Source organism: Barbus barbus (genome assembly GCF_936440315.1).
Source record: "Barbus barbus genome assembly, chromosome: 14".
In the NCBI taxonomy this organism is placed as follows: Eukaryota; Metazoa; Chordata; class Actinopteri; order Cypriniformes; family Cyprinidae; genus Barbus; species Barbus barbus.
Window position 1 is genome coordinate 18,825,045 of NC_136742.1, and position 16,829 is coordinate 18,841,873.

General features: G+C 35.4%; 1 protein-coding gene across 4 annotated transcripts in view; it reads left to right on the forward strand.

The window, feature by feature from the left end:
- LOC306880675 (zinc finger protein DPF3-like) overlaps positions 1-16,829 on the forward strand; it is a 41,073-nt gene that overhangs the window by 6,792 nt on the left and 17,452 nt on the right. For 2 of the 4 annotated variants that reach the window (XM_079434373.1, XM_079434371.1), the window contains exons 2-8: positions 3,930-4,090; positions 5,722-5,829; positions 9,791-9,924; positions 13,143-13,238; positions 13,491-13,563; positions 14,342-14,383; positions 16,465-16,602. In XM_079434373.1, the coding sequence (XP_079290499.1) occupies positions 3,930-4,090; positions 5,722-5,829; positions 9,791-9,924; positions 13,143-13,238; positions 13,491-13,563; positions 14,342-14,383; positions 16,465-16,602 (752 nt within the window). The remainder of the gene's footprint in view (positions 1-3,929; positions 4,091-5,721; positions 5,830-9,790; positions 9,925-13,142; positions 13,239-13,490; positions 13,564-14,341; positions 14,384-16,464; positions 16,603-16,829) is intronic. The other 2 variants (XM_079434370.1, XM_079434372.1) reach the window with 1 other exon arrangement.

Genomic DNA, 16,829 nt, shown 5'->3' on the forward strand with positions numbered 1-16,829 from the left:
CCAGGCACAAAGCACATGGCTCAGTGCAGAAGGTTCATCGAGGCTGATAGAAAAACGCTTGTTTACAAATGCATTTGAATTGGATGTGTGAAGAATGTTTAGTCTGCAGCTCATTTTCTTTTCTCTACCTCTCAATGAGAACATATTGTCTGCTGCTTTTCGGTCAGACTCAGCAGTGTATTTTCCCTATTTATTCCTATATATTTTTCAGAATTTTTTTTAGCCTTCTTGTAGTTCAAAGAATAAATCTTTTGTAAAGGATAAAAGCTTCTGCCAAATGCATGAATGTAAATATATTAATCTTCTAAATCAGATAATGGGTCTAACAATCAGTGCCACCATTTATTCTCAAGTAAGAAACTTTATTATCATATAATATATAGTAACAACAATCTTGATAAATCTCTAGTAATATAAAACTGAAAATATGAAAATATGAAAATAATAACATACATAACAAAACCAGAAATACAATAATAGTTACCATTATTATTAATAAAAATAAGATTATATATATATATATATTTTTTTTTTGTCAAAATACAAAAACAAAGTAATAAAGCTTTCCTTTCAGTTTTTTTTCAATTATATTTTTTATGTCCATTCTTTTTTTTTTTTTTTTTTTTTTAATAATAAGAATAATAATGATAATTTATTTAATATTAAATATTTTATTGAGTATAAATATACAGAATTGAAATTATGCATAAATAACAAGAACAAATGATTGAATCAAATTATTATTATTATACCGGAAATGAAGATAATCATATTTTCATTGTTTTAGTATAAGGATTATTATTTGTTATTTTATCAAAATGCAAAAATTAAAAAAAGTTTCACATTTTGTTTATCGAACACTTAATATTTAGTAATATTTTTAAATTAATAATAAAGCAATTAAAGAAAATTTGTTTTGCTCTTTTCTTTCTTTCTTTCTTTCTTTTTTGAATTCAATAATATTTGTTTAGTGATTTCATTTATTTGATTGACAATTAACAACATAATCTGTGCAACATAAAGGTCTGGGCTTTTTCCATTCATCATGCATTGTAGATGTTTTGCACTAGTCTACAGATCTTTAAAACCTCTCATCTTACAGAAGACTTGAAATCCATAATGACTTGTTATGACACCTAGCTGAATGTTTACTCTAAAACATTCCAGTGTCGTACCAACCCACAATTTTGGTGAGTTCACAAAGACTGTGAGAAGCCCAGCCTTAACCTTTCACTTTCAAAGTTAAAGGATTTTACTTTACCAAAGTCACATTTCTGTTTGCTGACCACACACCGCATCATCTATAGTAGGTTCATGCTCTTAGGGTTGGGAAAATCAAATTCTGTGACAGATTTAATAAACATCCCTTCTATTCTCCTCAGTCCATAACTAATCGACAATCAAAGAGTGAAGATCTCAACGACCTTCAAGAGGCTCTCTTCATCCGTGCCTCCAGGGAGGTGGCAGAGAGAATTTGTGTCTTCCAACACACCAGTCTAACTGTTTACATAACTGCTCCACTCTGTTGACCAGAGTCCTTGCCTTGAGTGTAATACAGGAGGCCGTGAACACACGGTATGTTTATAGTAGAGGTTTTGTATGGGGGAGGCTGTATGAAGCTTGCTGTCTGTCCACACACAAGCTCTCTCCTTAAGATGGTGCTGATAGACACTGTCATCATCAGCCGCTCATTGGTAAGCACTTGTCATCTCTAGGGGCTGTTATGGTTTTGTTTAAGGTGCTGAAAAGTAGTTATAGATCGGCTCTGAGAGGAAACTTGAGTTGAGAGCCATCAGGGCCGTTTAGTCCAGTGGAGCATGTTGATGATTATGGTGATAGCGGCTTTCCTACAGGTCGTGGGCGCTCTAATGCGGGCCTCTGTCACTGCAACTTACATAATGACTCCTGCAATCTCCAGCTGATAGCACAGGCATTTCGTTTCAGGGAAATAATGCTCACAGGAAGCCCAGGAAAAAGGGTGCAGTGGAATATGTGAATGCTGGAGGAAGGAAGAAATGTAGATGTAATCTGGAGGTTTTCGAGATGAATGACGAAAAGAATCAAGAATTCAACAGCTGATTTAGGGGATGATACTGTTTTAGGTAGAGACTGGTAACATAAGGAATTTAATGATTCTGGTTTCTATTTTGATTTCAAATATCAATTTTGGTTGGTTGGATTATTTTAGCCATTTGACATTCTCAATGAAATTCATATTTATTCCATATATCTCACCTAAACTTGGAAATTAGTATTTGAAATTTGGAAACGGGTTGACACTCCAACCAGTTTTCAAAGTAGTTGGTGATGGTTTCGTAACACAATGGTTAGGGCTGTGCGATATGGACAAAAAAAAAACCTATCGCAATTTCTTTGATCAATTTTGCGATTTCGATTTTAATCACGATTTTTGACACACAGACATACTTTACAGTCATAAACGCATTCATTTTGAATTTGAAACATATTTCCAAAAGAAAACCAATTAAGAGCTTTATCAAAAAGCTGTAACGTCTCTAGAACAGACATAAGGCAAAATAATCATTAAGTAAAGGTGTAACAAAATGTCTCTAGCAGACACATGGCAAACAAACAAACAAACTAAAAATCCTGTGTCCAGGGATTTTTTATTTTTTTTGCCATGCATTGGTCAAATAAAAATATGCACAACATGCACACCACAGGTCTGTTCTGTTCTCGTGCTCCATTTAGCCGCGCTGCTTTCTGGTTCGGATAGCATCGTGCTATAAAGCGATTTAGAAATTGCGCAAAAAAGATGGAGTTTTTTAAATCCTGTAAAAAAAAAAAAACTGCTTGAATTTCCAATCACCAGCAATTCTTTTTTTTTTATTTTATGCATTTGTATAGTTATGGTCACAAACTCCACCTCCATACACATATTTTGAGTGTGATTCATTAGCAAAAAAAAAAAAAAGTTGAAGATTTTACTGATAGCATTACTGATAGCATTTATATGGATCGCAATAATATCACTTTTGCCAATTTTTTTGGCCAGGATAATGGTGTAGCTAAAATCTGATATCATGACAGCACTAGTCCAAAACAACAGTGGACTGCATTGGTTTTCAAAATATCTTCTTTTGTGTTCTAGAGAAGAAAGAAGGAGACACAGGTTTGGAATGACATGAGGGTCATGAACTGTTTCTGCTCATATTTTACAGATGTTCCAGAATGGTAACAGTTTTATTTTAATGGAAATGGTTCTGAATAAGAACTGGTTCTCAATTCTCAAAGCTACTTTTGGGAGTAGACTAAGCTATCAAATGTTAGTGGTCTCATTTGTCTTTCTCAGGTCTTTGCTTTTCATACCTGCCTGCTCTTTTTCTCTCCTGCTCCCTCCAAACACTGAGGCTCTTTGTGTCACTATGCTGGGTTGGAATACTCCTCTTTGTCTAGCCCAGCATTCCTCACACATCTGTGTATCCTCTAGTCCAGAGGAGAGTGATCTAATCGAAAGAGGAGGCAGTTATGGGGAGAGAAGCCATGCAGGCTGGCTCAGTTCCAGTGTACCTCCTGTCTTTCTGTTTGGAAGTTAGTAGTCACATCTCTGTGCCTTAAGGTGACTACCTAGAGAATGACATGGAAAATACTGTGGGAAAGTGAATTGTGAAAAGAAAGCATGACCCAAAGGCTCAACAGCACAAAACACTTGAAGCTGTATTGATCTGCAGTGGTATTAGTCAACAGAAATAGCCTTATCTTTTCCAAAGCAAGCTCTTTAAAACTTAACATCTTTGTAATCTGGCTAATGTATGGAAGTTTAGCCTGCAATGAGATACTATTTGGATACTATTAACTAATAGTTGAAGGTGGCACTGTTCAGAATCTATTTTTAATGATCCACACTAGTATGGATTGGCATGGTTGATGCTAAAACCAGGTTTCCTCACCAAATGTGTCTTCCTCAGGCTCGGGGACCAGTTCTACAGGGAGGCCATTGAGCACTGTCGCAGCTACAATGCCCGCTTGTGTGCGGAGCGCAGTGTACGTATGCCCTTCCTGGACTCTCAGACGGGTGTAGCTCAGAACAACTGTTACATCTGGATGGAGAAGCGGCACCGGGGGCCAGGTAGCACGTTCTGCATTTACCTTTAAAATAACATTAACGTTAAAAAGATTCAGAATAAAAAGTTGACCAAAAAAAAATATTTTTTTTTTATTATTTACTTACCTTCATATTGTTACAAGCCTGTATGCTGTTATTATTTTTATTATTATACATTTTATTTAATTATTTACTTATTCTTTGTGTAAGAGAAAAATACATATTTGTTAAGAGTCTTCACAAAAAAGTGGTAGTTTTCATACAGTGACTGTTCACAGTCTGTTAAAGGGGTCATATGACGATGCTATTACATTATTTTATGAAACATATCAAATACTGTACATTATTGTTGTTCCTCTCTGCCCTGCCCTTCTGAAATACGTCGATTTTTACAAAGCTTCGTTCTGAAAAGCGAGTTGTGCTTTATATTATATTATATTATATTATTTTTAGTGCTGTTAAAGACTGATGAATTTAATTTTAAAGCACAGAGAGTGCAATTAAACTATTTGTTGGTGTGTGTTTCTACAGCATACTAGTGTTTAGGAAATTGTAAGTTTGTAACATGTTATACAATGCATTGCACTATTCAATGTAATGGGAGAGAAGCATGTCTTTAGTCTTTGCACAGCATTCCTTTCCTTATTATCTAACCAAAACAGCCAATATCTAGACATACAGCTGCCAAAGGGAACAATATGCCTGCCGAGAACCGGACACAAATAGAGTCAGCGGCTCGCAACTAAAAGCTCCATAGCCACACCCTACACTTTGTGGTAGACCAGTGTTTATTGGATGTTTTTCTATTCTGGGTTTTTCTTGCTCTCGATTCCTCTATTTTACCATTAAGAGACTGGATAGATGAATAACTAAGACCATGTACCTCACAGATCTATATAACTGCACAGAATATATGTTGGCCCTTTGAAAACTCCTGATGCCATTCATTAAGATGTTTTATTCAAGTTCTTGTGTCTAAAGCTCTATCCAGATAAGACTAGTTTTGTGTTTCCTGCAAGTGAAAATTTACATTTACTCACACTGTCCTTCAAAAGTTTGGGATCAGTAAGATTTCTTTTTTTATGAAATCACTGATTTTATTCATTTATAAAGACATTTATAATGTCACAAAACATTCCTATCTCAAATAAATGCCTTTCATTTGAACTTTCCATTCATCAAAGAATCAGAAAAAATATATTAAGCAGTACAACATTGATATAAATAAGAAATGTATTTTGTTGTTATTGTTATGTTATTATTATTATTTTGTTGAAGGTTTTTATGGAGTAATGACTACAAAAAAATTCAGATTTGCCATCACATAAATAAATGAAATTTTAAAATATACTAAAATAGAAAACAGTTATTATAAGTTGTAATATTATTTCCCAATTCCGTTTTTACTATATTTTTACTATATTTTTTATCAAAATTAAATGTTAATTTATGCCGTTTTTTTAAATCATTTTCTTCAACCTAAGAGCCCTTGACATCTCATAACATCCACATTCAGACAATAGATTCTAATCCAAACTGGTATATGAAATTTCACATATCCTCTATTATTAATTTCAGCCTTAAATTTGTCTACAAAAATAATCCCATCCAAATGGTGCTTATATTCAAACTGTGCTACTACTGTCTGATCGCAGGGTTGGCAGCAGGTCAGATGTACACCTACCCAGCGCGTTGCTGGAGAAAGAAGAGGCGACTTCACCCGCCACTTGACCCCCAGCTTCGCCTTTGTGAACTCCGACTCGGTGAGATCATGATTGCAGCTAATTGTGTGATTTCTTTCAAGCTTAGATTTTGGTTTTGAATTCTTTCTTGCTGCTCTTTTCTCTCTCCATCCTTGCTTCTTTGCTCGAAGGTCATTCAGAGGCTGTAGAACCGGCCCATCTGGGTCTCATTATCCTTCTCTTGCGTCTGTGTGTGCCCGTTTAATAATTTGGCCACGCAGCATTAGAATTTAAGTCTTGGGGACTGATGGGGGGCTACAGAAGGGCTTGAAGAACTCGATAAAGGCACATAAAGGCCTGTCTGTGTCAACAAGAAAGCCACTCTATTACTTTCTTAGCTGTCCCTGGAAATACATTAGCAGTAAAGCAATATAAGAACCCCTGACCTTCACTTGGAGCTCAGCCAGCATGAGTTCAGCAAAAAACAGTGAATAAAACTGATTCAGGCCTCAAGTAAAGTGTGATTGCTTTCCAATAATGCAGATATCAGAAGAAGGATTTGAATGACAAAACAACTGCCAAGTGTCATGCAGGATCTGCAATTAACCCCTCAAGTCACATGACTGCTCTCCTGAGCCATTCAGACATATTGCAATGATGAATAATTAAGATGCATTGTAGTTTACTCTTAGGGGTAGTTCATGCACAAATGAAAGTTCTGTCATTATTTACTCACCCTCATTTCTATATGACTCTCTCTTCTGTGTCCTTCTGAAATTTAAATATTTGGGGTATGTTTTTGAAAGTCCCTTATGCTCACAGACGCTGCATTTATTGGCTGAAATATACAGAAAAAATAGCCATATTGTGAAATATTTTTTACAGTTGAAAATAAATGTTTTCTATTTTACTATAGTATAAAACGTAATTTATTTCTGTGATGGCAAAGCTGAATTTTCAGCAGACATTACTTCAGTATCACATGACTCTTCAGAAATCATTCTAATGTGCTCAAAAAGCTTTTTTATTATTATTTTCAATGTTGAAACCATGATACATATTTTTCAGGATTCTTTGATGAGTAGAAAGTTCAAAAGAACAGCATTTATTTGAAATACAAAATCTTTTGTAACATTAGAAATGTCATATTTGATCATTTTAAAGCATCCTTGCTGAATAAAAGCACTGATTTCTTAAAACAAATGACTGACCCCAACTACAGTTATCGCGACTGGAGCTTTCAAGCTTCAAAAAATATGTAAAAACAGCATAAAAGTAGTCTCTGCTCTAAACTTCATGTTGCACAGAAGAAGTCAGTCAAACGGTTCTGGAACAACATGAATATAAGTAAATAATGACATAATTTTCATTTTTGAGTGAACTATCCCTTTAAGTTATGTGTTTTCCAGAGTCCTGGAATCGTAATATTCACACTATAGCGAGACATAATTCTGCTCTGTTACAGTGGGACAACGTTCCTACGCTTCTTGTCTGAAATGTGTTTGTGTTGTACATTTCTGGGTGCTCAGCCACTGTAAACAGGTTTGGTGTCCAATATCCCATCCAAGCCTGGTTCATAACGACAAGCATGCAAGCTCAATTTCAATGTAAATCTTCATATGCTGTCTTTTTCTCCACATGGCATGTAGAACAGTCTCTAATTCAATAAACTGATTCAGTCAGGCTATTTTGTTTGCTATATAGTCACGCCACTATGACAACACCAAACAGCTGCATCTCAGTAAACTGATATATTCATTATGCTCTACATTTGCCATGTGAAACGGACTCTTCAGAGTGATCTTGCTAAATTCTTATTTAAAAGCAGTACATAGTCTTTCCAGTCAGCGCATGCCTTTTCAGTGCCAATGTCGTGATTTAATGGCATGCATAAATATTGCAGTGCTGTATTATATTGCGATGATTAAGACCTTATGATTTGTGTCTGTAGACATCAACCTCTCTTAGCCTCTCGTTCATGATTGGCGGCTGGAAACGGGGGATGGGCGGCTGCAATCAGCCCCTGACTGGCAGTCTGCGCTATTTTCAGCTCCTCTCCCAGGGGAAGAGTGTGTCTCTGCTCAATCAGACACAAAGAGAATAAAGACAAGGACAGAGATTCATAAAAAATTCTCAATCATGTACACACATACTGAGTAGGAGCATCTTACAGCAAACACATGATATGGCCATCAGAAACCACAGCTTCTGCGAACACTTTAACTCCACTGATGCAGATTATAGATCAGAAAACAATTCAAATGTTATGACAGACCTAAGGGTTTGTTTCAATCCACTCCTTAGTTTACCAATAAGTGACTTCCCAGAGAGTCATCCATTTTTAAGGCTCTCCATTGACAAAATGGTTCCACTGCACTGAAACGTTCACTCCCTACCCAGAATGCACGGTAACAACCAGTGAACACCAGATGTTCCTCATGTGCAGTAAAGGGGAAAAGCCTAAGCCAGTAAAAGGTTTATACATTAATTAGAGGTATTAAAAGAAGACAAAAATGTATAAAGTAATTAATATATTTATTAGGCCAGAAATATATTCAGTTAAATGTTACAAAAAATTGTATTCCAAATAAGCACTGTTCTCTTGCACGTCCTATTCATCAAAGAATCTTAAGAATATCAGCTTCCTCAAACATATTAAGCAGAACAACTGTTTTCAATTATGATAATAATAAGAATTCAACTTTGCCATCATAAGAATAAATTATTTTAAACTTTATTGAAATAGAAAACTGTTATTTCAAATTGTAATAAAAATCCACATTATTACTGATTTATTATATAAATTGTATCATTAATAAAAAAAAACAAACAAAAAAGCTGCCCTCTTAAATATTGTCAATTTGTAAACCAAAAAAAACAAAAACAACTTACAGTCCCTAAAACAGCACACTGTTAAAAAAAATAAAATAAAAAAAAGTTGAGCCAACTTAAACTTTTAAGGCAACCAGCTCCAGCAGATTTTTGAAAACTCAATAATCTGCTGAAGCTGGTTGCCTTAAAATTTTAAGTTGGCTCAACTTTTTTCTTTTTTTTTTTACAGTGTAGAATATCTGTATATTTTACTGATATTTATATTGTAAGTATTTTGTGTCTTGCTTTATTATATTTATGTATGAAAGTTAATATATGTACATAATCAGTTTTGCTTGATTAACAAAAATGCAAGACAAGCACATACATAATGGCACTGTACATTTAAACAGCTAACACCAAATGCATGATGCATATCCACTTTATTTTTCTTATTTATAAGAAAATAGCTTACTCCTATGTTGCAAAATAAGGTGGATATAGCAATGTTGAAAATATCAGATTCAGCTATGTTTGGGTGCATGATTTTGCTGTTATGTCATATGTAAATGAGTCATAAATGTCCAAATGCTTAGTGGATCCAGGCCTTTGCTTGTGCTCGATAGTATTTTTATGATATACCAATTCACATCATAAAGATATAGGGAGGGAAATGAGACACAGCTTTCTCCCGCCTTCTCCATACACACACATCCTCCATTTTATCTTCAGCACCTGGAGCTTTTCACCTTTAATGAGCCTTGAAAAGCTATCCACCCTATAAAAACATATTGATGACTGGTGTGTCCAAGAAACCTACCCAAACTGATGGTGGAAAACAGACACACATACACATACTGCCTGTGTGAAACCGATGCCTTCATGAAGTGACTTCAGAAAAGTGATTCAGTGCACTCAGTGTCTCTAGCTGATTGTACCTCTTATTTAGATATACAGTGGGGTCCAAAATCTGGGAATAAATCTGGAATTTTAATCTGAGGTTTTATTTAAACCTGGAAATAATAAGAAACGTATAGAAACACAGAAATACTACATACTAAGTAATGTATTACAATTTTTTAACACACCTTTTCAAACAATATTATGCAAGTAATATAATTTGTCTCAGTCATTTGGACCTCATTTTTATAGACGAGAGGTTCAAAGAAGCTGCTTCTACTAGCTGTTTAGCAGACATTCTCATTTTCTACTTCTTTCTTTTTGTGTTTAGAGGCAGAGCTGATGACCAAGAGAGAAGCCCCAGCGACAGAGGCCACGGCCCTGGAGGCACTGTTACGTGGTGATGGGATCTTGGACAAGAGGAACAATAACTCCAAAGAGGAAGAGACACTACTGGAAATCCAGGTAACACAACCAGCTCCAGTTGGTTTGGAAGTGCACGATAATGCATTAAGACTTACAGAGTGGTTTTCAATTGCTGAGTCACAAACCAAAAATAGATTGTAGCTAGGGCTGCAAAAGGATTAATTGCGATTAATCACATTCAAAATAAAAGTTTGTTTACATACTATATGTGTGTGTACTGTGTATATTTATTATGTTTATATAAATAAATATGTGTGTGTATTTATATAAACATAATAAATATACACAGTACACACACATATAGTATGTAAACAAACTTATTTTGAATGCGATTAATCGCGATTAATCATTTTGCAGCCCTAGTTGTACCTCTGTTCTGAACGATTCACTGACAGCAAGGGGAAAAAACAATAATATACAAATAATAAAATGTAATTAACCATATAATGATGAATTATTATGATATTTAAAGGTGCACTAAGCAATTTACACATGTATGTACACAACCCTGGCAACGACGATCGCGGAAACAAGCAAAGATAACACACAAGCATATTCAAACAAAAGCTAACACAGATAAGTTGTGTGAAACAAAGCAAAATCAATGTTACTCACCTATCAGGAAGAAACAACCGATTGTTTTGTTCCTCTGATATTTTCCTCTTTTTTATCTTCCGTTTGTCTCTATCTATAATCGTTCTGCTAATATCCGTCCTGTTCACTCAAACTGAGCGCTCTCGTCTCTCTATCATAGCAAGGCATGCCCCTTACTGCTGATTAGCTACAAGTGTGCTTTGGGACACAGTCCGACACTGGCCAAAAGTGTTTTTCAAAATTTCCTTAGTGCACCTTTAAGGCAAAATAAATAGGCCTATCAACTTTTAAAAGTGTAAAATACCTCCTGCTTCCCTTTTGTTGTGTAGAACTCTACAGTTTTTTGGTGAAAATGCATTTCATTCATTTGGTTAAAATGGCTAATACTAATCAATAATGTGGCTCAATTTTTGTTTTTAAAATATGGTAAATAATAGTTCTGCTGTCATACATTTACAATTTATCAATAATTTGTTAGTTTAAAGGTCTTGAGGATGATTTTGTTGTCCTCTCTCTTTTTAAAAAAAGAAAAAGGAAATATTGGGTCCATCCAATCCTTAGATTGCGCAGAGAGGAAGGAGAGTTCCACCTCCTTATCAAAGAGCTGCGGGATTATCCCGAGAGATTCAAAGTTTATTTCAGGATGTCAGTGCCTCAGTTTGATACTTTGCTAGGGATACTGAATCCACATATTAAAAAGAAGACCACCAATTTCCGTGAACCAATTTATCCTGAACAGAGACTGTCTGAGGTATGGATACGCCCACAGACACACACACACAACAAACTGCTGCATCGGAAAGGTGCGCGCCAGGCATAAAAAAAATAGGCTACAGCAGTTCTTTATATTCTGTATCTTTGTATTCCGCAATTTGTTTGTCATAAAGTGCTCTGTGCTGCAAGACGAAGTGTATTAATTTGTCTGACACTATTTTGGATTTTGGCTTTCGCTTGTACGGTGGCTCTGAATTGTCAAAACACCTTCTCAAAGCATCTCAAAATGCTTTATACGGATGCGAAAAACGCAAAAAATCGAACCCGATCCGAATTTTTTTTTGACGGACGAAAATTTCGGAGGCAGTGTGCAAACGTGATTGACAAAACGTGAGGTCGTATTTATTCTTCAACGTGCGAAAATTTCGGACGAAAAATTCGGACTCAGTGTGCAATGGCCTTTAGTCATATATCGAATTTCCACTTTCAATTTTAAATGGATAGTTCACCCAATTCGGTCATTAATTACATGTCGTTCAAAAACAGTCCAAGAGCTTTCTAACCCTACTATTTGTGTGTAAAGAAAATAAAAATGATTCAACAATTTCTTCTCTTCCGTGTCAGTCTTCGTGTCAGTCTCACGTTCATGAGAGTACCACGATGCATGCATGTAGTGTTGTCAAATGTATCGACCGCGATACCATTCGGTACTGAAATTTTAAAATCGTCCATTTCCCACAAAGATTTGAGCTCTGTTTAGCAGATTCTTAAACAGCACTGATTGGCCATTGTGTTCACACGCTCAATAGATACATCTGTGATTTGGCTTCAATGATCATCGCTTCACCCTCTTCACCGAGCGCTCACACATAGACACACGGGAGCGTTTGAAAGCCGCGTCTACTAGCGGATCCGTCTGTGTGCAAATATAGTGGATCGGCTGATGGTGACAAATCAGCTGATAGATGCGGCTTTCAAATGCTCCCGTGTGTCTATGTGTGAGTGCTCGGTGAAGAGGGTGAAGCGATGATCATTGAAGTTTCAGATACATTTGTTTGATTCATAATCATTTTGGTTTTGGTTGGAGTGCCACTTGACATCTAATGGAAAAATATATCAGAAAATTTGCATGGGGAAAACATTTCTCTCAAACTTCTAGCACCATATAAAGCTTCTTTACTAGCTGCATTACTGTATGGTTCAAAATTACTACCAAACACAACAGAGATGCTTTGCAAAATTTTAAGGTGATGGCACAGAGCATTTTAAGATGCAATCTACCATCAATCAGTGATATCCACCATTCACGGTCGCTGTAAATCCCAATCCATCATCTGAGACCCCATCCACCCCAGCCGCAAGCTGTTTTGCTTCCTACCTTCTGGCAAAAAATACTACATTATCAGGGCAAGGACCACTAGACTCAACAGAACACAAACTACAGCATGCTTTCTACACAATGCACTTCACATTACTATATGTTTTTACAATATCACACAAGCAAGAGAGACGTTGTAACCAAATATCATTGCAAATAAATGCACGACTGCGAGTATAATCTTGTTTTCATACAATAGTTAAATAGAAGTTAATATTAAGTTAACTTACATTTTAAACTCAATTATACCAGTTACATTACCTGTTTATGCTTCCAAGCGAAGCCACAGGAGAAGCAACACACAGTAGGTGCTGTCTCATTCCTGAATGAATCAGCATCTTTGAATGAATCGGCTGAATGAGTAAGTCAATGACCCACTCATAAAAACAATTCACACTTAGTGTTTCTTATACTATGTTGCTACGAAATGCCAGCATTTTAAGGACCCCATTGACCATATATGGCAATAAATTTCTCCACTTTCTCTATATGCAGACTATTGTCTTTTTTTATGCAGTGCATTGATCTTAGTCATCTAATCGCATACCCCAACTTTCTTCATTCTCTGCAGAGGGTTCTTGAGGCAGATGAAAATGGGGATGGTTTCCATGACGATGAAGATTTTGAAGTGGACACACCAAAGAGGAAGCATCGAAACAAAGGCAGGGTGAGTGATGAGCATGACTCATCAAAGTCTATGGATGGTGTGAAGGAAAAATGCAAGTAAGAGCAAGAAAAAGAGACCGCTTGAGACAGGGCGGACTGACACCGAAGAGGGAAATAAAACATGAAAAAGGAAAACTTGTGTTGATCTCTCTGACTTGTGGTGTGTGCAGAGACTAAGAAAAGATGAATGAGAAATGATCTAAACAAAAAGAAAGTGATTATATAATATAATTGTCTGTTATTTGTTGATCAGGGTCGAGGCTCTGGGCGCAGGCGAACAGAAGCAGTGGCCAACGACGATCAGGATAAACCCTACGTGTGTGACAGTAAGTGTCAATTTCATTGATTTCATATGCAACATTTGTGCCTTAAAGTCTAAGTAACTTGAAATAGATATATCATTTTGTATACATTTGAACTGCAAGAGAAAAATCCTAATTTTTGAGTCCAAAAGTCTGAGGCCACTTAGAAAATCCAGTATTATCAAAATCAGATTTTTTTTTAACTTGGAAAAAAAACTTTTTGAATTCACAGGAATTTTAAAAGATGAATAAAAATGATTTACAGTTAATCAAGTGAGCAAATTTCTGCCATTCTGAGTTCTTTTAAAAAAAATTTTCACTCAAATGAATTGTAATGCAGATAATGTAATTTGTATTGAATTATTTTTAATTAAATTATAAAAATGTGATAAAAGTAGAGAGAGACATTACAGGTTTCAGATTTTTGGACCCCACTGAATATTAGTATAAATTAGTAAATGTATAACAGTATTTATTTTTCATTCCACACTGCTGTCAAATAAAATAAGGAATGTTTATTGTCTCTGACGTCTGTTTCAATCATGGGATTTGAACTATTTTGAATATGCTGTTGTTGACTGTCCTACTTTGGGTCCTAAAAAACATCTTTCATTTTTTTCATATGGTACCTGCCTGTGTTTCTCATCTTGGCATGGTGGCCTGTTATAATATCAAAAGCATGTGACTACCCGAGGAGATACTAGAGCTACTTTGGGTTCCAGAGGCCTCTCTGAATGTAACTTACTTTCTGTATTATTTTTTTTTCTGTCTACTCTTTTGCTTTGTGTCTCCTCTGTTTCAGACAGATACAAACAAAAGCATAACTCAAAAACCACTGATTCAGGTATTCAGCCATGTGGCCATCTTGCTCTTGCTCGGACATGTGGGCTATGCTAATGACAAGGCTAAACACTTAATGCTCATGTTGGGGAGGGATTATTAACATAAATCGGCTGGTTCAGTCTTCTCTCTGTAGCTGCTGCTAATATTTCACGCTGCTTGGCCAAAGCTATCACGCATGGCTAATAACACCGCTGCTAAGTTTGAACAAGTAGCCTTTTCATTGCCACATCTAGATTGCAGGTCCTGTTCTAGGTAAAATCTGCTGCATTGCTGGAATGATTGACTCTGGATGTGCAGTTTGCTAAAATGAAATGCATGTAGTTGCTTCCCTTTTCCATACTATATGTTCTGCCTTAATAATTCCTGTGTCCATCTATATGATTCAGCAGTCTGTACAAAAATAACATTGGTTACATCAAATATATACTAGTAAAGCACATTTTCCACAGAATACCATGAGTATAATTTTAACAAATATGATTATAGTGATTTAGAATCACATTAGATGAAGACATATAACTCACCACTAAAATCTCACTACCCTTGTGAAAAAGTAGTACATGCTAAAGTAAATTTTTAGCATACTTTTTAAACAATATACTTTACTTGAGCAATGAATGTTAAGTGTAAGACATACGTAAATTGTATTTTAAGTGTATTATAGTTTCATAATTTTACGTGCTTAAAATATGTGCATTAGTATGTTTAATCAACACATAAAACATAAAAAGTGTACTTTTTTTAGAGCATGACAAAAATGATAAAACAATGATTTAAAATGTATTTAAAATTAAATTTGAATTGAAAATGACAAAATGCTCTTTTTAAGTCTGTTAAGAAACAGTCATGAAGGCGTACTCTCTTTAAGTACACTTAAGTGGCCTTTTATTGTATTAATATTATATTATCTACAAGTACAGTTTATACAAACTTTTAAGATTTGAAGTACACTTCAAGTAGACATTTAATACAATTAAGCCCACTATGGTTGGAAACTTAAGGCTCCTTTAAGCATAAATGTAACAATGAAACTTAAATACAACACAAACACAGCATTCAAAAGCAATGAACTGAAATACAGTTTACTTTAAAATAAAGGATCATCAAGATCTTTAAAATATCCCACTGAAATTTGATTGGAAAGACTCACCTTTTTTCTTTAAAAGGAAAATAAATTTCATGTCTTGTATAAAATATTTTGAAAATTAATTAAAAATCCTTATTATATTAAATCAAAGAAACATTTCCTAGTTATGATCTTCTTCAAATACAGTACACATGCTTTTTTTGGTTTGTCCATCCTTTTTTATAGATTTGTAGTGAGAGAATTTATTACTGTGAAAATATTGTGCTTACTTTGCTGGTATTGCAGTCTGCAACCCACAGATGCTTGACATGTTTACTGCATCCACCTGAAGAGAGAAACAAATCTTTTCTGTGCTGAGCTTTACATAATATGACAACCTAAACCAGCATGTTCAATAACAGCAATTCATTTGTATACTGTATGTACCATACTGTACCAACACTATGATATAGTAATGTGATATATCCCATGTCTGTAATCTAATAAGACAACTAGCATTAACGTGTTTTCAGTGATCGGATCACAGTCGGATAGCATTTGACCACATTAAAAGCTACATAATTGCACCCAAGACATACAGTATCAGTGACGGATTCTGACCGCGTTCAACAGAGGTGTTATTTAATATATATGTAATATTCATAGTTTTGCTCTGAGAAGGTTACGTTACCAATTTACAGGTACAGTCAGTGCAGGGCACTTGCTACGACGCCTAGAAGCACCTGTACCTTTTCATGAAGACACACTGTGGGGTTGCAGTGCTAATACTGTGCCTTAAACGCTGTTCTTATGCGGGGTGCATGTCTCTCTCACTGGCTGAGAACATGCCGTGTAGATTTTGTGATAACGCTTTGACTCCACAGCTAGCTGCTTTGTGAATTCCTTAGATGTGTGTTAGCATCCCAGCTTGACTATTAGAATAACTTATTTGAGACTAAATAAGAAGTTTTTGCCAGTAAAATGAATTTCATCATGACTAATGTTCTTTATCATAGTTTGCGGGAAGCGTTACAAAAACCGCCCTGGACTAAGCTACCATTACACCCATACTCACCTTGCTGAAGAGGAGGGAGAGGAAGAACGAGAAACTGAAATCCCCCAATCTCCGCCTGTCCACCACGAGAATCACAAGCGTAAGTTAATAGGTTTTAATATCTAGGACTCTGTTCCAACACCCAATATACCATGTACATTTTAGACATTTTATGAATGTTGTGTTTATTGTGGGTTACTTTTTGTGTCGTGCCTGTTTTCTAATTGCATATTAATAACAATAGTGTGAACAATTCATACATTCATATGTTTTATTTAAACAACTTTAGTATAGGGACCAATTCTCACTATTAACAAGTTGCTTATT